General features: G+C 43.4%; 2 protein-coding genes across 2 annotated transcripts in view; one reads left to right on the forward strand and one right to left on the reverse strand.

The window, feature by feature from the left end:
• Positions 1-5,302: 5,302 nt before the first annotated feature.
• Positions 5,303-7,286, forward strand: LOC143002670 (ubiquitin-ribosomal protein eL40 fusion protein). Its single transcript, XM_076152936.1, has 5 exons — positions 5,303-5,377; positions 5,820-5,931; positions 6,173-6,259; positions 6,767-6,869; positions 7,136-7,286. The coding sequence occupies exons 2-5, from the start codon at positions 5,829-5,831 to the stop codon at positions 7,227-7,229; spliced, it is 387 nt and encodes a 128-aa protein (XP_076009051.1). The 5' UTR covers positions 5,303-5,377; positions 5,820-5,828; the 3' UTR covers positions 7,230-7,286.
• Positions 7,287-7,564: 278 nt separating this feature from the next.
• Positions 7,565-20,761, reverse strand: part of LOC143002671 (homer protein homolog 3-like) — a 30,275-nt gene continuing 17,078 nt past the window's right edge. Inside the window, exons 7-10 of the mRNA XM_076152937.1 lie at positions 16,550-16,706; positions 12,468-12,578; positions 11,263-11,343; positions 7,565-10,531 (exon numbers count right to left, since the gene is read on the reverse strand). Of these exons, the coding sequence (XP_076009052.1) occupies positions 10,346-10,531; positions 11,263-11,343; positions 12,468-12,578; positions 16,550-16,706 (535 nt within the window). The 3' untranslated portion in view covers positions 7,565-10,345. The remainder of the gene's footprint in view (positions 10,532-11,262; positions 11,344-12,467; positions 12,579-16,549; positions 16,707-20,761) is intronic.

The following is a 20,761-nucleotide window of genomic DNA, read 5'->3' on the forward strand; positions in this document are numbered from 1 at the left end:
TGGGGTTCCGCAAGGTTTGGTCTTGGGCCCTCTTCTTTTCTCCCTCTATACAACATCTCTTGGTTCTGTTATCCACTCCCATAACTTCTCCTACCACTGCTATGCTGATGACACCCAGCTGATTCTGTCATTTCCTCCTTCTGACACCCAAATGGAGACGCGCATCGCTGCTTGCCTGGCAGACATCTCGGGGTGGATGTCAAGGCACCACCTGAAGCTCAACCTGGACAAGACAGAGATGGTGTATCTCCTAGGGAAGGGCTGCCCGCACCAAACCTGGCCATCACCATAGATGACTCCGTGGTGACGTCTACTCGGACTGCGAGGAATCTGGGTGTGACCCTGGACGACCAACTGTCGTTCTCGGCAAACATCGCTTCGGTGACGCGTTCCTGCAGATTCCTCCTCCACAGTATCCTGAGGATTCGTCCCTTCCTCACCGACAAGGCAGCGCAGGTGCTGATCCAGGCTCTTGTCATCTCCCGCCTGGACTACTGCAACTCCCTCCTTGCTGGCGCCCCGGCTTCCGCCATCAGACCTCTGGAGCTCGTCCAGAAAGCTGCTGCTCGTCTGGTGTTCAACCTCCCCAAGTTCTCCCACACAACTTGCCTTCTCCGTTCTCTACACTGGCTCCCTGTAGCTGCTCGCATCCAGTTTAAGACTCTGGTGCTAGCCTACAGGGCAGTGAAAGGAACAGCTCCTTCAAACCTCCAGGCTATGGTCGAGCCCTACACCCCCGGCCGACCACTTCGCTCTGCTGCCTCCAGGCGGCTGGCTGCCCCGGCACTCAGCGGCCCCTGCGCCTGATCGACGCGGTCACGGCTTTTCACTGTTCTGGCACCTCAGTGGTGGAATGATCTCCCGACTGATGTCAGGACAGCGGAGTCGCTGCCCATCTTTCGCCGCAGGCTGAAACCCCATCTCTTCAGGAAACACTACCCGGATCATCCTTCTTAGGACATCATTCTGTCCTAGCTCTTCTGATGCTCTTGTCTTCTAATCCGTCATTTCTAATTTGTCCTTTTTTCTCATTCATCAGAGTACCTAACTTATTGCACTTCTACTCTAGCTCTAGTTATGCTCTTAGCTGTTGGTTTTGGAAGGAAATGCGCTTACGATTTCTTGTGACCTGAAGTTCTTTTATCTACCTTTGTTGAACGCACTTATTGTAAGTCGCTTTGGATAAAAGCGTCTGCTAAATGACCGTAATGTAATGTAATGTAATGTAGCAATTAAGTCAAAACAACTCATCGTAAGCGCACGTGTTTGTGCTTTTATTTAGAAATCAATGTCCTTTCAGTTAAGGCATTGCCATGCTTAATTTTGTCTAGCTTACTGTTGCTGTCATGGCAGCCAGAAATGAAAAACACTGAGGTCATGACCTGAAGCCCCCCACCCCCCAAAAAAACCCAAAAACAAAAACAAACCACAAACACACACACACACACACACACAGTTGATTTTAAAAAATGTGTTCTCTTTCTGCATTCTAACACAACAATAATCAATGATGAGGCTAAAAATGTTTATATCAGCTAAAAAACAACTTGCACTGTGTAACTTTGACACAAATACCCAAAGGAAACACAAAGGACATGACCTCATTCTCCTTAATGGCTGGTGTAGCCCAGGAAACAGGAGGCCACTATTTTTTTTAATCACACTTTCCACAGTTGGTGTTAATGAGATCACCTCACAGTTAACATTGTTTTTCTGCTCAAGCCTTTGTCATCACGTGCCTCAGCTGTTGAAAGGGTAAATCGTGTGATCAGCCTGTGACATTCAGACAGGAACCTCAGTGGCGTGACTGCATAAAAGAAGAAGTAGTATTGAACTAAAGACTGAGCTGTGAGTTTTTTCTGTGTATTCTGCTCATATTTCTCCCTTAAGTAAGCCTGAAGCTGAACAAGGAACCCACTAACTTCTCCAGTCTTCGGGTGCATTACACAGACATGGAGTTGGATGTCAATTTAATGTAGTTCTCATCTATTCTTTTGGGCAATTAAATAACATTTTCTTTCTCAAAATTAACTTATTCTTGGTGTCTGATATAGTACAACACGTATAAAATCAAACTAAAGCTTTAAAAAGCTGTCTAAGTGTTACTATTATTAGCCTGACATTTATTTTAGGATTAAAATGTAATGCAACAGAACCTGGGCTCTCAGGTCAGCTGACAGCCACCGGCATGCCAGGCTGATGAACTCTGCGTTCAGTTTATTTACATCTGCTCGCGTGCCAACTTCATAATCAGCTGCAGCATGACCTACATCTGAGGGTCAAGGCCATGTTATTGCTAAAACACAGATTGGCTTGTTCTTACGCAGCTATGGGCTTGTTCCTGCTGCTTGAAGGAGGCGAGAGAGTCGGGTAATCATGCGTCAAATTCAATGCCAACATTCTTCTGAGGGTTTAGCAACGACAGTGTGAAAAGGTTGAAGTGCGACAGTAAAAATGAAGTCTGCTTTCCCCACATGGCCTAAATATGAAAGGCCAGGATCTGGGTTTATGTTTAAGCCACCTAACTGCTAAGGTTGCACTTGCACATTACTTCAACATTTCACACCATAGTGTTTTCTGCAGCCATCTTTTACACAGTTTTTTTATTCAAAAGCACAGAATATTATCAGCATGGCTCTACAGTGAGTGTAAAATTTGGCTTAAAAAATAAACTCCACCCTGAAGTCATTGTAAGGGTATTTTTCTCTGGCTTCATGTAATTGTTTGGTGTAATTTTGTTGTTCTGGCAGCTTGACTTGCCAAGTGGGGCACTGATGACGTGACTTCACATCCAGGTATTTGCAGTAGCAACAATGGATGTCTGATAACGAAAATGTTAAAAACAGTAAAAAACATCACCAATAAATGTGAACTAGGTTTGAGGGTCAGCTTGTCAGAACTGTTTTAAAGGGGAAATGCGTTCGAGACTCACTTTTTACAACAGAGTTAATAAAAACTAGACCAGAATGCAAAGCAGCTACAGGTTAAGTATGCCTCTGCTCATTTGCAACGAAAGAATGGAACAACGTCGTCCAGTTTACCAGGGGTTGTCATGTTCTTGGCCATTAGGAAATATTTAAGATTAAGATTAAGATACTTTATTAATAGTCATTTTGCATGCAATTCACAGCAAATCGCATGCAATTGAAATTTATCTTGCACCCCCTCATATCACACACAAACACATGCATCACAGAGGGGGTGCAGGGCAGCCATTATACGGCGCCCGTGGAGCAGTGTTAGGGGTGCGGTGCCTTGCTCAAGGGCACCTCGGCAGTGCCCTGGAGGCAAACTAGCAACTCTCCAGCTGTCAGTCCACTTTCTTGGTCCATACGGGACTTGAACCGGCGACCCTCCGCTTCCCAAGCTGAATCCCCTATGGACTGAGCCACTGTTATATGTAACCATAACATAAATTGTTACCTTTAAAAAATTTAATTTCAACACCTCATTCGTCACTCATAACTTGTGCTTTGAGTTGAATTGTAGAGACACAGGAGCATGAGCAGAGGGATCAAAGCAGAGGGAGAGAATTTAGAATATGTGCAGATTGTACTGAAAACACACTGAAGATACAGGAAGTCATCGCACAGAGATTCCAGTTTGCGCTCATCATTCAGAGCATCAACATAAAACTCTTTTTCCACATAGCTGCCAGGTTTCCAATGAAATGTGAAAGGCTGGGTTTTTGTTTGTTTTTTTATGCACTTGCAAGAGCTAAAATAGAGCATTGTGACAAAGCCAACAGTCCAAACAAACAAACAGGAGCAGAGGAATAACACTTGTGTTGAGCATATTTAGCAGAGAAAGGCTGTTATCTTCAGATTTCTGATCTTATTTAGAGGTCTTGTAATAATAATCTACAGCTATGAAAAAAATAATCAGCAGCAAATTGAGTTTTAAAAGCCAGAAATGTAAGCAGCAGATAACAGATGAAACGCTGTCCTTTCCTGCTTCAGGCCAGAGAAATGTGATTTGTTGCTCCTTTCGTTTACAAAGCCCACACCGCTTTAGAGTTCAAGTTCTGGTGGAATCTGAAAAACATTAAGCACCTGCGTCACTGCAAAGTAATCTGTAAATGATTGTCTCACAGTGGTGTGTTAATGTCTTTTAATGTGTAATATGTAAGTGACTGAGTAATATCCAGAGCAATCATCTCAATTAAACAAAGGTAAGACAAAATGTAATAATATTCAGCACACATTCTTACTTATTAAAAGTCCTCTGTTAAGCTAAGGTAAGCTAAGCTTTCCTACTTGGGCCTTAGCTCACATGTGACTCAGGCCAGTGGTAAACTGTACTTCAGAATTCCCTATTGGCTGTTTGTTCAGTGTTGGAAAATTCAAGGATCAAATCTCAGTGGAAAACTGTCACCAACTGACATAGACATGAAAACAACATACCCATCTCTGCTACAGGACGCCACTCAGTGTTGGGCAGAGGCAATATTGTCTCTGTGGTAAGTAAATCTACAATATAATAGAATTAATATCCTTCCCTCACTGAAGGAAATTATGGGCAATATCAATTTTCAGATAGTGGTGCTGCATATATTTGAACACAAAGCAAATCAAATGTACTTACACATATTACGTTTAAAGAAATTGTACTGAGGGTGATGAACATGGCATCTGTCACCTAATAAAGTGAACATTTAGAGCTCATAAGGAGTGAACGGAGGATACCACTGTTTGATTTTACTTTACTTTTGTACAGTATATATAGACTAATTCTTATCATAATCTGTTGTTGAGCTGTGTGTTGAGCTCACAAAAGGACCGTTATGATTTACGTTCACTTCCATTATTTGACCAGAGGGTGGCACTCAATCGTTACTTCGGCGTAGGAGTTAAGAACCAGACAACTATCAAAATATGGACATTTACCCGCATGTTAACCCACGTCTCGGCATCTTTTCAGAGTTTTTGGAAAATCTTAATGCGGCGTGTAAATTGTCTCTGAAGCGGAAAACATTTTAATAATTTGTCAAGTTTAAAATGGTTTAGCTGCAATGCTGTCTGAGATAATTGTATAATTAAAAAAATAATAAGTTAAAACTGCATAGCATGTACGGTTGCATCAAACTCTCAAATGAACTTAATTCAAACAACAATATTGTGCCAGTCCCGTTTGTTTTCCAACCATGTCAGAATAATTCAGTCAGTAATATTTGATTAAAATAACGTTAAAACAAAGTAATTACATTCCATTGATATATATACCCTTTTCGAACAAATAATTAGTGAGTTTCGATCAATGATATGAAGTTAAAATTAATCAATTAGTTAAAAACACCAAGTAGCTCTGGGCAGGAAGTGATGTAACTGGACTCCGTCTTCTTCCGTCCTCTTTTCGTTGAGGCTCAGCTAGCGGCCGGGTGGGTACACGCTTCGTTCTTTAGTTAGTTATCGGTTTCTAAGTGAATTCCTGAACATTTGACTCGATCGAAACAACATTTTATTACTCTTTAGTAGGTTATAACACGGGTTTGAGAGCTATAAGTGCAGCTATCAGGCGGAAAGTACTTATAAACGTGATAAATATCCACGCTAACGTTGCACATGTGGCCAGGCCCCGCATAGCCCAAGCCGTTGCTAACACAAGCTAAGTCGGTAACGCCACAAAACATGTTAGTTAATATATTGGTACACAAACGGAGGATACATCGTTTCAAATGTCCAATAAATTATCACCTTTTAATACTAGGAAATGAGCGGACTTGAGAGTGAATTATTGACCGGTCGCCGTTTGGTCAGCGAGTTAGCCCACTTAGCCACATTTGAGCGACACATCAGCTAACGCGAGTTTTCTCCCTACAGCCTGCAAACATGCAGATCTTCGTGAAGACGTTGACGGGGAAGACCATCACCCTTGAGGTTGAGCCCAGCGACACCATCGAAAATGTCAAAGCAAAGATCCAGGATAAGGAAGGTGAGCTGTCATGTTAGTCTGTGCTCAGCTTGGCAGGAACTCAAATCTGTTCTGACATTTTGTTATCATTTCCCCGGAGTTCTCTGCTAAAATTATCCAGAGGTCTTGGTAGAGAATAACACCAGGCAACTATGCTGACTTGTAGACTAAAGCAGGCTGTACCCCCTCCCCCTGCTCATCAGTGTAGTTATTAAACAAGTATGTAAATGCACATTTGGCTGATTGTAAGTGTTGCTTGCAGGAATCCCTCCTGATCAGCAGCGTCTGATCTTCGCTGGAAAGCAGCTGGAGGATGGACGCACACTGTCCGACTACAACATCCAGAAAGGTAATCTATTCAAATGTCTTTAGAATTCAGGCTCTTCTAACTTCTTCCCACCCTAAGGCAGAGAAACCATTCAAACATTTTTTTGCCTCTGACGCCCATTCTGTGTTTCCATTTTCAAGATTGTTCAGATAATGCGAGTTTAAGCCTGCCGTGTGTGTATTACGTCAATTTCTAAAATGTTTTCAGCCTTTAGCTGTCAGAATTTATGACACTTCACTAACAATACAAACATAGACGTGTAGGTATATTTGTCCTCTTTTAGCATACGACACCTGTTTAACTATAAAGCTGAGAAAATGATAAAGTAAGTATGTATGAGTCGGTTGTTATGCTGTTGGTTTTGGTTTGTTGTGATTTTAGAGGGGCATTGTGTCGAGCAACATAGTACATGTTCAATGCTTAGATTGGAAGAACACTCCTAGTTGTGTAAGATGACATTTTGGAGAGAAGGCTGTGCTCTGTTAGTGTGTGAGCGATCCTGTGACTCACATTGTGTTTCTTCACCAGAGTCCACTCTGCATCTGGTCCTGCGTCTGCGTGGTGGCATCATCGAGCCTTCTCTCAGACAACTGGCCCAGAAGTACAACTGCGACAAAATGATCTGCCGCAAGTAAGAATACAACTGAAATCCATCTATTAAATTTAGTTAAGTAACAGCTCTAGTGTTGCCATTGGCTCAGGTGAAGTGGTGGGTTTGTACCTTTTGAATAGTTCTACAGGCAGTTGGGGTCTGAGATGCTTTGGGGTTGTTGTTTAACTGTATTATAATTTGTGTTGAGGAAAGTGACTTAAAAATCTTCTGGTGTCATAAAGACCAAATTAAACAGTTTCAATAAAACACGTTGCTTATGGTTGACCTGTAATCTCGTGTTTTAGGTGCTACGCCCGTCTGCACCCCCGTGCCGTCAATTGCCGCAAGAAGAAGTGTGGACACACCAACAACCTTCGCCCCAAGAAGAAGCTGAAGTAGACATTCAGACTGATGGTTTATGCCATTTTGTGTTCAAATAAATGGAAGAAAAGTTCACTTTGTCTCTTTTGCATTATTCACTTCAACTCTGACCAGATGAATGAATCATTTAAGTTCAAAGTGACCCCTTAGTCAACACTTGAACTGTAGAGTGAGCTTATCACACACATTCCATTATGTCATCCTGTTAAGGTGTGTGAGCCTGTGCTGTTGACACCCAAATAAGACCTAATTACATACAGTATGTATGTTACAAGCAACATTGTTGTAACAAAGGAAATGTGAAGCGTTCTTGGATGACATGCAACTATATAACACAAGAACAGGGACACGGGTTTGCATGACAGTTTTAATGTTAAACAGTTGTATATAAATATAAGGAACTTGTCTTCCGTTTGTCAAAGCCTGTACAAATACTTCTCCAATCCAGGGAGTCTTCATTTAAAATCAAACATGACCTTGAAATGAACAAACACTCCCACTGCTCTACAGATTCTCTTTTCTATCGCTGCAGCGCTTCAATAATCAGCCATACTTAAGGGAAAACATGTTTTAAAACAAATCTGAACTGTTGTAAGGTTTTCTCTGAGGTACCGGCAGTTCCAAACAATACCGATGATCGATGGAGAGAATGAACTGCATCGTACAAAAGCTGTGTGTGCTTGTTCCAGGCGAGGTGAGCTCAGCGTTAAGTGGTGCATCTTTGGTACATGTGCATGCTGTTTTATCTTGCAACGGATACTTTGCAGAGGCCTTATTCAAGTATATTAAAGAGGAGCAGATCCAATTAAGGTGATATCCCATATTTCCCCAAATGCATTATTCTGTCCTGAAATAAACATTTTCATAAAAGTGATCGGTTGTAACTGGCTTTGTTTTTTACTCAAATGCAATAACAGGCATTTTCAAATACTTTCAAATGTGACCTCATATAATCTATGAGTGGGCAGAAAGAACACAAAGAGCTGTGAGAGAAACACAACCACAAACAAGGTAGAGATCTCCATTAATCCATATCAAGTCATAAACAACACAGCAAGCCTCTCTTTGTACACAGAAGCTAAGCAGTCAGCATTAACATCATGTCTGTATAATATACTGGAACAAGGCCGTCAGTTTAACATGAACCGTGAGAAATCAGCGCCGTCAGTCTGCTGCCTCTCTGCTTTCTCCTTGCCACTGTTCTTAAAATGGACGGCAGACTTTGGAGAGATCTCACAAATGATCTTACATCTCACCTTTACCATGTTCAGACATCCACGATAGTGATTTAGTTTATTGCTGATTGGATACGGCTCGCTTGTAGCGGCTGGTGTCAGAGTTGCAAGATGATGTAATCTCACTGAACTGAAAATGTATTCAAACCTCCAAACAGATCATGTAACCGCATCACAACAATATTACACATTACAGGATTTGAGTTAACCCTTTCATGGTCAAATGGACTAATAAGAAGGAGTAATTGAAGCTATAACATTGATTAGTACAACAATTCCACCATATTCATCTGGGATTTGACCTATTTCTGTTATATTTTGGAAGTTGCTGCACCATTCCTTCCTATTCTACAATTGCACCTAAGTTACTGTCATGAGAATAAATCAATAACTCGTCAGGCAAAAACAAAAAGGGAAATGAAGTACCTATTTACTAAAACTACCGCAGTTGTGCTTTTTAACTGGAGCAGTGCGAGGACGTATGCTGCTTAGTATTGCGCACACACACACACACATACACAATCACACACACACGCACGCACACACACAGATTCCCATTCCTTGGCAGGTATGGAGTCTGCAGAGCTCATGCAGGGCTCTCTCTACTCTCCGTTGAGCCTCTCTATACACTTTATTATTAATACGGTGGTAAATGTAGTGTTGCGTAACACAAAGAAAGAACACAAAAGTATATAACTTGACCATTTTTGTTAACACTCACAAAACGTAAACAATGTCATAAATTGGCACATCAACAGCTGTAATCCTCCGCACACATCTGGCACAGCAGCAGCAGCAGCAGCAGCAGATGGGAGATACCAAAGTGGCTGAGGTGGCGTGGACGCACTCACAACCAACCAACCGCCGCTGGTATTCAGCAACATTTTTGGCAGGGAGTTGATTTCCCATCCTGACTGTAAGTAAGAGTAGAGATGAATAATAGAGTATGTGGTGAAAAGAGTAAGAGCGTTCCTCATGAAACATGGATTCCAGTCTAGTACGGCGAGGATCCTCAGAGCAGAGCCTAGAGCGGGGCAGGCTGCTGATCTCCTGGCTGGTGTGAGGCTGCTGATGGTGAACTCAAAGTGTAATTGCCTCCGTTTGCCCTTTCGACCCTGAACAAACTCCCACTGGGTGCATCTCTCCGGGGTTACACTCAGGGTGCCACCTAATCTGACACAAAGGTTCCTTGGTGCAAAAGCAGGAAGCGGGAATTATTAGGTGAGGACTTTGGAACACTAATAACAACGAATCGTCAGTTGTTATGAACGAAGCAGAGTTCTGTTGGGACAAATCGAGCCAGAGGCCTCAACACTGTCCAAGAATTACCTCTGTAATCTCTCTTTATCTCAGTAAGGAGAATAATAAATAAATTGGAGAGATAATAAAGAGAGAGGATGAGAGGATTAGAAAGAAGCAGAGAAATGGAACGCATCTGTTGGACGAGTCTATTTTTAAAGATCAGCAAGCTAAGAACTCATTTACTGAGACTGCTCCCGTAAAAAGCAAGAATCAACAAATTAATCATAAAAACAAATGCACTTGGATCCTAATCTACCGGCTTTTGGGGGAAATCTGCTGGACTGCTTTAAGACAGGAAAACAGACAGGGGGCGCTGTTCCCTCAAAGTGAGCAAATGGTGGTCAAGGTGTGAAAAACGACTTTGTGGTGGTGAGTGTGGTTCACACTGTGGATTATTTGTGATGATTTCACAAACGTGTAATAACCTCACAGAGATTCTTTGTGCGACATTTCACTTCTACTCCCTCCTGCGTGGATCTGAGAGGCAGATCCGTCGAGCTAAACTCTGCTGTTACATCTGTAAAAAGACAAATCTAAGCCAAATGGAAGAAACCGCCGGTGACTGTGGAGATGCGAACCTTTTTGACGCAGCGGCGGTTATTTGTCTATGAGCTTTGCCAGGCTGAGTCTCAGGTCGTTCAGGTCCCCGATTTTGACGTCCAGGACTTCGATTATTTGACGGACCTCGACAACCGCCTGCTCCCGCTCATCCTGGCTGGAGGCCAGTGTCTTCTCAGCATTCTGAACCCGATCCTCCAGCTCGGTGTTCCGCGTCTCCAACTCCTGCAGACGCACACAAAAACAGTTTTCTGATCTGATTAGAATTTGGTCTTACCTGTTTTAATAGATTAACCTCAGTAATGTAATTGTGCTTTCCAACTGATATATTTCTCAGTTTTTGGCAAGAAAGATCCCAGGTAGATATTGGATATTGGATATTACTGAGATATTGTATACAAATGTTCACTACATCGTCTGCAAACTGAATTAACTGACCAGAACAGCAGCAGATTATTGCAGGTTGTGTACAGGCCTAAAATATTTATGGTATTCTGTGTTATTGTCAACACGAACACACTGCAGCAGCTCTGGAGCAGAACAGGCAACTACAAACCATTCAGCTCTTTGTGAATGCTTGTAAATTCTCTCTTCTTCTGCGTGCGGCAGCTACTGAGAGGCTTCTCTAATGGTTATCTACTTGAAATCAATTACCCACTGGTTTAAATGTGCCCCCCGAGGTCATTGTGTCTAGCCGGTGCACCGATAAACAGTTGTTGATCACCAGGACACCAAAGGTCAAATACTAATATACATAATTCATAACTCCAATGCATGATAAATTGCTTAGTAATGCATCAGGTCGCCTGCATTAGCATGGATATGCAATACAAATTGTTTTCTCCTTCAAGTTCTCCTGTTGTGCTCCTGTTGTGCTCCTGCTGCTGTTACAGAGAGAGAGAGAGAGAGAGAGAGAGAGAGAGAGAGAGAGAGAGAGAGAGAGAGAATCTGCTTACCTGGAGCCTCTCTATGGCCTCCTCCCTCTCCTTCTCCAGCTCTCCCACGTCTGTTTTCTTGCTCTGCAGATTGTGAATTTCCTACAAACGCCGGGGGAAAATAAGCCTGTCACAATCATTTTGCCTCAACCGCACCGACACAGTGTCAGAAAATGAGAGCGTCGTCGCCAATGCTGCCAACGCTCTCTGACGGTTCCTCCCGTCCCAGTCCCCACACTCCTACAAGAAGCCCGCGTCACGTATCAAACGCTGAGACGCTGCGGCTCCACAGGTCATTGATAAGACGTGGGACGCCACTGACTTTGGCGCAGTGGAAGAGGGGGTGAGGGGGGAACGGGGGGGGGTGGGAGATGGGCCCACAGGGAGAATGTGGTCGTGACCTTGCGCGGCTGCTGTTTGCCAAAAGTGGAGCTGTTGGTTATGATAATGAGGCGAGGAGCTGCTATCAAGGAATATTTCACTTTTAATATCCTTCCGATTCACTGAGGAGAAAATGGCTTTTGCCGAGCGTGTCCAGCATACATTAGACGGATGGCAACTCTCCCCTGAAAATATGATATTACAGCACTGGAAGAGTTCATACTACAACAGGTTTGGAATCAGTCCTAAACGTAGATCAGAGAGATATGCAGATGGCTACACACACATATTTTGGTGCAGTTTGTGAGGCTGTGTCTTATCAAAGCCCCCCTCCAGCCACGGCTAAAGAAATGAATCAAAGAGGAAACTAGAGGAGCAATCATTATGTGCCATCTGCTGGGGGAGCAGCACTCCAGCCAAGGATAAAGACGGACTGAACAGAGCCCTCGGGAAACCTGGGCTACATGGAGACATTCTGGACGGCGGAGAAGGAATTTGCCTTTGAAAATTAGACACATCTTCACTTCTCCACCGGCTGAACCATCCACTAGTTTAGGTTGTGGGTGTGTACTTGATATTAACTCCACAAACTGGACCAAATCATTGCAGTTAACAGTCTGGAGGACATAAATATTATTTCCACCAGATGGCACTAAACACCTTAAACACTACATCTGATTTCACACAAAGATGGGGACAAACGAACAAGATCTTATTTAACATTTCCATCTTTTACAGCAGGAATCAGCCTCTTAAAGGTTCCATGTAGGTTCTATTCAACAATCTGTCAGTGGAAGGAGACGTGACAGTCACACACACGTTGTGAGCTAGGCTGGGTGTCTCACCTGGTCTTTGACGTTCAGCAGAGCCTCCAGCTCCTCCAGTGACTTACTCAGCTCCTCTCCACCTGTTTGAGCAGCAGCAGGATGTCCAAGCTGGGTCTCTAGCTCTGCCACCTGGAACACACACACACACACACACACACAAAAAATGATTTTTCAGTTTAAATCGAGAACTTTCCTCAGGAACGTTGTCTCAGGTTTGTGCGTAGAGCGGCAAATGTCAAAGAATAATTGGATGAGGTAAAAAATCTAATATATCGTTTTATAATTAGAATTGCAGACTGGGATTCCATTTAATCCAATTAGTTTTGAAAGCTTTTCATACACAGATCAGCTGGATGAAATACATAGTGGAACTAATTAACAAATGTGATCACACATCTAGACACTGTGCACACACACACAGACACACACACACACACACACAGACATTTACCCACACATGTTAGCAATACTACTGATGGAAAAGCAGAACTCACAAAGAGTCGCTGTCTAGCAACCCACCCACATCGCTTATCCATTCACACACACACACAAGCACACACACACACACACAGGCAGAGCTAGTGAAGTGATTATCACAGTTGATAAAAGCCCATTTAGTCAGAGCTCAACCAGAGTGTTTTTTATCAGCATCCATCGCTGCTGCTGATGCTGCTGCTGCTGCTGCGCAATCTGAGACCGACTCAAGGACGTCTACTTTCCTGGAGTGTTTCCCTCCAACGCATACACACATACACACACTCTTACCAAATACGACTTTGATCCCAGAGGTCACAGCAGCAGCAGCAGCTCCCAACTTGTAAACTCCCTTTTAATTGAAGGAACCTTTTGTGAAAAACTACGAAAGAATGTATTTTTTCCTGATGCGACCCCTTTTATGTGTTCAGCACATCAATGGAGAAGCTAAACACGGGCAGGAGCAAACAGAATATTCAGCCTTTGAAACTCGAGCTTCAGTTCAATCAGCTCTGCTATCTGAGGTTTCACAGCGAAGCAGCAACTGTGACAGGATCATAGGTTCAGTTCCCATGCATGGTATATGTGTGTGTTTATATGCATTGAGAGTAATCAGTTTGAGACAATCTGATTAAGTCCCAAGCCTTTCTTAATACCTGTGTCTTTACATTGAAACATTAATATAGGCACTGACTGCACTTTTCTATTTATGATAGAGATTCAACATCGGCTCTGACATGATTATATAACTAATGATCAGAAATCTGTGTGGTAATCAAGTTGGGATTAATCAGTGTGTATTACCCACATTAGGTCAGTGTGAGCAGCTGGATCTGTGCCTTAATCGAGTTTAATCAAATCAGCCTGATGCTGCGAAATGTGATACAAATGTGAATGTGAACAACAACAACAACAACAACAACAACACAACTCTGTCAACTTCTACAAGAGCCACTTCTGTCTCTACACAGCATGATCACAGTCTGGTACAGTCCCTCAGACACACACGGGACAGAAACTACAGAGTGTAGGTGTTTACCTCTCTCTGTTGTTCTTGTGCCGTGTTAATGGTTGGAAGTGAACCTGTAACTGCTACTAAGTATCTGTGTCTGATTGTTCATTATTTAACATTTTACTGCTATAGTCTCTGTATCCTCTTTACTGCACAAGAGATTGCAGTTCATCCTGTGTAACCGTGTCTGCTGTGGTTATGAAATATTAGTGTAAGTGTGTGTGTGTGAGCAAGGCATTCCCTCCTCCTCCTCCTCACATCTTTACATATCCCTTTCCCCCACTTTCACATTGCCTCTTCATTTTCACAGGCAATTTTCAAAGTGGGTTCTTCAGAATCAACACTAAGCTACACCGCACGACATCCAAGTCGAGGCTCAGAACGCTACCGGCTGGAAAGAAGAGAGGGGGGGCGGGGGGGAATGGAGTCCACACGCTCCCACAGGACTCAACCCCATCCTATCCGCTCGGCAATGTGACAGCTCGTGTCCCCAGAGGCTGGAAGATACCACTAACACTCCAACTCTGTGAACTCTACACAAAAGTATACACCAGGAAGAAAAAAGGTCTGAATCTTCATATTGACAGCAGATGACTTATTAATGGTTCGACACATACTGTACATCTACAAGCAGAGAGATGAAGATGATGTTATCCATGCAGAAAAACAGAGCTCCGTTGTGTCTGATCACTTCTATATTCTCTCTGTTCTTCTCACGGAACCCTCAGAAGTTGAGAGTTTTAATGATTTTTAGCGTTATTCCTTGCTCACAACATGTGGAGATATGTGGACAAAAGTCTTCCTCACTTAAAAAACAGAGACACGGCTGCAATTCTTCAGATTCTTGACTTTAAATTGGGTTCTGGCATCCTACAATGGCAAAGATGAGAGATCGATGAGCAAACCTAGTTTTTGTATAGATTGAAAAAGCTGTTTAAAGTCTTAACACACACTCCAGAATATCTAATATATCTCCCGATGCCTTTTAACAGCACAACGGTCTTTTGCATTGTGGCGTTGAACAATGACTTCAGAAAGATCAAGATGTACAAGCAGACCAAAGCTAAACAACAGAAATCCAATATGCTGCATCCACCCTGAGTAACCGGCAACAACAACAAATGTATAGTGTTGCCTGCCAGGTCTCGTTTAAAAAAAATGAAACAAGAATCAGCACCAGCCCAGGAAACAAAAGTCTTTTTTTTCTTCTTGTGTGGACTAACACAATAACAAGATTGTGACAAGAGAGAAAATGCCAGCCAACCTCTGTCCTTCTCCTCCTGCGGTGATTTATCTTTCTCACTAACTGGGTCAGACTCAGGGAGGAGGGTGGGCAGTATAGGGTGTCCTTTCCCCTGGAAAAAAAGGAAAGAAAAACCTCCCTGCCCCTCAATACGTCGCTGCCAAACCCTGGGGGCCTGCTCTACTTCCAGCCACCTGGTTGACTTTGCTGTGGTGTGTGTGTATGTGAGTGTGTGTATGTAAAAGACATTAACCTTTACCTTTACCTCTAGAAATGGATGAAATGATAATGGATCATGGTTTCACTGTATGCTGCTCTTAACTGTGTGGCATTCAGAGAAGAAGCCTCATTAAGATTGACCAAAGGCGTCATTTTGTCCGCCTAAATTAAAGATGAAGATGTTTGTGTTTGGGCCCTGCGATCACCACGGGAGCCTGTCAACAGAAATATCCCAGGGAGGCCAGGATGAAAAATGTATCTGCAGTTTGGAGCGTACCAAGTCTGTGCGGGGGACTTTGGCGTGACATTTCCGGGACGAATTAATAAAACAAAACATTGTCTAGTTGTTGTGCGTAGTCAGGGAACGTCCTGAAAAGGTTGCCAAAGCATTTCTGTGACATCTGAGAGGACAGACATGAGTTGGTGTTTTTCCTTCGAGGTCATCAGTTTAAATTAACAAAATCCTGCAAAAACTAACCTGAGATTAGTGATGTAATGTTTTTGTATTTTCAATGTCAAGATTATTTTTTTTCACGATTATTTTTCCTATTTATACATTTACATTTTCTGGAGGAGTAAAGTCTAAAATAGCTCAACAGTGCCCCCTAAAGGCGAGACAGACCAGAACATTCAAACAAAAAGCTGGCAAACAAAAAGACAAAATGCACAGTTACTATATTTTGTCCCACTTCGACTTTTTTTAAAAAAGTATTTGGTAATTGTGGTTGTCGTGGTTAGAATCAGGGAGTAAACGAGAAACGTCAGACTCTAATGCGCCCCTAGTGGTGACTGTGCTTACAGGTGATTTACAGGAGGCCGACCATAGCTTAATACTGCACTTACATAAAAACACTCAACATTCAACTCTCCATGTGGAGTGTTATTACGGGTTATATGGGATCTCTAATAAAGCACAAATGCTCTCATGAGTCACTTATTGAGCCGTCTCTGTCTTTGCTGGTTGATTTACAGCAGTCTGAACAGCTGGGGCACTGCGCGCAAACACAGCTTATGAGATGAGAGAGGACGGCAGAATCAAACATCCAGATTTTTTCCTTTTTTTAGATCCCTGCGTGACATAAATGGGCCGTTTAGACACTAAACCATCAGTAGCTTTACGAGCATGTAAACATCCATGCTGCCGTCGTTCACCTGGTCTCGCAGGCGGTCGGTCTCCTCCTGGTACTCGGCCAGCTGTTTCTTCCACTGCTCCACGCTGCCGTTGGCCTCCTGCAGCGCCGCCACCAGCTTGGCATTGCTGTCCTGCAGAGTGAAGAGCTCGGCCTCCAAGTTCATCTCACACACTGACCTGACACACACAGAGAGAGAGAGAGAGAGGGGGGGATGATTCAGAGCAGCGTATGTTGGTCACAGACTTAAATAATCACACCAGACTAAAATGATTATACAGTAGCCGGTTGATTGATGGAGGAGCGCGGAACTAAGCGACGTCCCATCAGATTATGAGGTAAACATTTATATTCTGAGGTGATTTACTGTCAAAAAACCTAAAACAGGGCAAAGTGGTTGCATCAGACGCTCATCATCGTCAAATGACTGGGATGCTGTTGGTTGCAGTCGGATGTGTAAAGAGTGTCAGCTGTGAGGTGTGAGGGGAGGCAGCTGTACGGGTGAGAACGCGCCTACTGCTGTCATGATAGAGAGCTTTGGCAGAAAAGAAAGCAAACATTGTAATTAAGTGTCAGCGGCCCGAACCGACTAAAATCATATTTTCTTTGCCGAATTGAAGAGTTTACAAAAATAGACATCACATAAGAGAAGTAAGACAACACAAACAGTGATGTACAGCGTGATTGACATTTCCTGGAGTGCACAATAACAAATATTGCTGTTTCCTTGCAATTAAATTGTGTAGTGATGGACTGATAGAAACATGTATGACTGTGTAAAGGAAGTGAGCGACAGATAAGCACAAAAGAGATCAATGCAGCGGAGTCAAAAGTACAATATGAAGGAAGAAGTACACACAGAAATAGAAAACACTCAAGTGAAGTACCACTACCTCCTAAAAACACACACTTGTGTAAACGTATTTAGTTACCTTCCACCTCTGCCTGTCACTATGAGTCAGGAGGAAGGATGTTTGCCGGAGCCTTGTGCCGTCATTTTCGAGATCTTGAGTGTGATTGAGCTCAGCATCCTGCCTGTTCTAATCAGCCTGATTTCTGAACAAGATCCGGAGCTCTAACACCACTGCAACATAACACTTCCCACATGACAAACACTCCAGAACAGCACTAATACCCCGTCAAACCTGTGGAAGTGGAGAGTCTGACTGCGAATTGGAAATGTGTGCCGCTCGCTTTATTTGGGAAAATGCATCCCAGGCACAAGCAGGCGTGCAAAAAAAAAAAACATGTTTCGTTTTGATCCAAGCCTTACACCGGGAAAGACAGCAAGCACTCGTGAGGGAAAATGGTGAAATGTCCTTTAATAATAACGCCTGGGACAGTGGAGATCAGGTCTGCTTGTAAATGTCAGGATTCAGGAGTGATATTTAATAAACCGCAGAGCTTTCAACACACAGGAGAGAGTTTAGGAAGGGGTGTCTTTCCCATGGCAACCAAATCAACAGCTTGGCAACCGTAAACCCACTCACCATGGCAACGGGAGGGAAAAAGAACTCACATTGACTTTTAATAATCATAAAACAAATCCAGTGAAATAATCGGTCGTAAAAGCAACTGGAGATGTTTTCCTGCTTCCTGCTCGTTGACAGAGGGCTGCCTGATCTATAACGGCCGCCAAAAAGACGGTAATTACAAGCTGAGAGGCGGTGGGAGACGGTATGGACACACACAAACCCCCCCCCCCACACACACACACACACACACTGAGTGAAAGAGGGAGAGATTAAAACAGCAAGAAGATATAAAGCCTTGGGTTATGAATATGATTTTTTTGTTGTGTACTCTAGACAGATCTCTCTCACACACTCACACTTACACACACACACACACACACACACACACACTGAGGTAAAGACTGAGCTTCTCCTGCTGTCTGCCTTTAGAACACAGCACATATAACTACAGTATATGCAGTCGATAAATAAGCCATAAGTCAAATCCGAGTACGCCTCCCACAAACGGAGCAGCACTCTGTAATCATTCAAATAAAAAGTAATTCATTGCAAACTCTCAGAGAAGGCAATTATTCATACATCAACTCGCATCTGCTACTAACACTGGTAGGGGTCAAGGTCTAGCAGAGAGTATTGATTGCATTCAATATTGGCTTGATTTCTACTTGTATAGTATCTTTACTTTGTCAGTACAAAACTTTTCTTTCTGTAAGCTCAGGATGCGAATTAAACAGAATTCACTACAGCTAACATCTGACAACATCTTCCCCAAAACACCCAAAAACATCAGAAGGCAGACCGGCGGCAGATTGGTTTGTTTACACCCTTATTTATTTCAGTGGATGTGCACCTTCATACACAATTCTGCCTCTTTCTTGTTGTAGCATATTTCTTTTCAAATCAATTCTAAGTTCGCCACTGCATTTCTAACAGGCCATGTTAGGACCTTGCTGTTGTGTGTATCAAATAAGGATTCCAAAATAAATGATTGACTGTAGAAAGTTCTCCATCTTACATTTGATTCTGCAAAATTGTGATTACGCCTCATACGTGGACATCAAAAGGACGCCCTGCTCTCCTCGCATACGTGACATGGTGTGCAGTATGAGGCCAGCCTGCCCAATGAGCTAACGCGTGTGCAGGCGGCACACATGCCTGAATAAATCGATTTTACAATTGCATAATCTAGGTCTGTTACTCGGGCGCATACTTCAATTTGTGCCCATTTCCATCCCATTACAGCGGCCCTGGGATCACAGTGTAACCAAAGTTACAAAGTGCACGTCAAACTACTGATTAAAACAGAAAGAGTGAGTTTCATTCCAAGAAGATGAAATACTGCATCAAACTGAGGGTCGATGATGAAGGGCGAAATGAGGAGCGCCTGCAATGAAACTCTGAGTCATACATTCAAAATGAGATTTATAGGGAATTTATAGAGATTCGGAATATCTCATAACAGCTTGTATAACGATAGTGGAGGAAAGCTCTGAGGGAATCATATTCAGGGCACATCTAGGCAACCTCGCTCCTAATTTAGGTTGTGAAGACCCCCTTGTGGGTGCGAACCCTGGACCCTCAAACTGTGTCCGGCTGTTATACTAGAATGCTAAGAATGGCACAAGACATCAGCTGGAAGGAGCAAAACACCCATGCTGCTCTCTGACGCGCCCCGGGCCAGCGGCGGCCTGAACTCTGCCCCAACAACGACGTGTTGAGGGAGACGAAACCTGGGAGGCTTCATGAAGGAAGCGGTCACATGATGAGGCTGAAGCTGGGATTATTCATGCGGGGGTTCGGAGGAGCGGAGGACTCGCCGTGCAGCTGTCAAAAAAACCTGAATCCATCAGCATGAGGAGAAATGAACAGCGTGATGAATTTGGCCTTCCATGGGTGCGGCGCTTGTTCACATTTTTTTTTCCAAAGTAAAGTTTTATGTCTATGCTGTGCGTCTGTTCTTTCTACTTTTAAAAACAGAGAGAAAAATGCATTTTTCATTTTCTACTGCCAGACGTCATTTCAGAGAGAAGACCCTCAGCTGTGTGTGTGTGTGTGTGTGTGTGTGTGTGTGTGTGTGTGTGTGTGTGTGTGAGAGAGTGTGAGTGTGCCAGCTCGGCTGCCTGGTTTGATGACAGGTGGAATTGTTTGTATACCAAAGCCGGCCTGCAGTCTCGTGTTCTGAGCTAATCCCAAGCGCTCGTGGAGCGGCCGGGCAATTTGGGGTTCAGCGGCCTGCTTCAGGTTCATCAGCACATTGTTGCAGTATAACAAAGTGCTGCGGGCGTTTGCTGCTGCTCATCCTCTGCCGAGCTGGGAGTCGAGTCTGGATCACGACCCAAAGCGGTAAATCTTCAAAACGGTCATGGATAGAAATTTCCATCAATTCATTTTTTCTCCGTCCGCTCTCGCAGCTCGACCAGATGCAGTGACACAATAAAAATAGCAGCAGAGTGTTGAGAGTGATAATGGGTGTAGATCTAAAAGTAACAAAACTCATTTACTCAAGGACTCTACTCCCGTTTCTGGCCATTTAACGCTCCCTGTGCTTTACTTGAGCATTGTGTGTGTGTTTGTGCGTTCACTCCACTGCAGTTTAGACGCTGCAGGTCACTCTTTAATCTGCTGCATTCATCTGATAACCGCAGTTACTTTGCAGATAACGATTTAAAAATTCAAACTCAAGGCAGCTTCAGCGGAACACTGCGACGATATCTACAGATAGATGTCGAGAACGTGAAACTTCTCCCCTGGCTGCAGGA

The sequence above is a fragment of the Genypterus blacodes genome, unplaced genomic scaffold (assembly GCF_046128005.1).
Source record: "Genypterus blacodes isolate CSIRO-AG114 ecotype Tasmania unplaced genomic scaffold, CSIRO-AGI_Gbla_v1 ptg000058l_1, whole genome shotgun sequence".
In the NCBI taxonomy this organism is placed as follows: domain Eukaryota; kingdom Metazoa; phylum Chordata; class Actinopteri; order Ophidiiformes; family Ophidiidae; genus Genypterus; species Genypterus blacodes.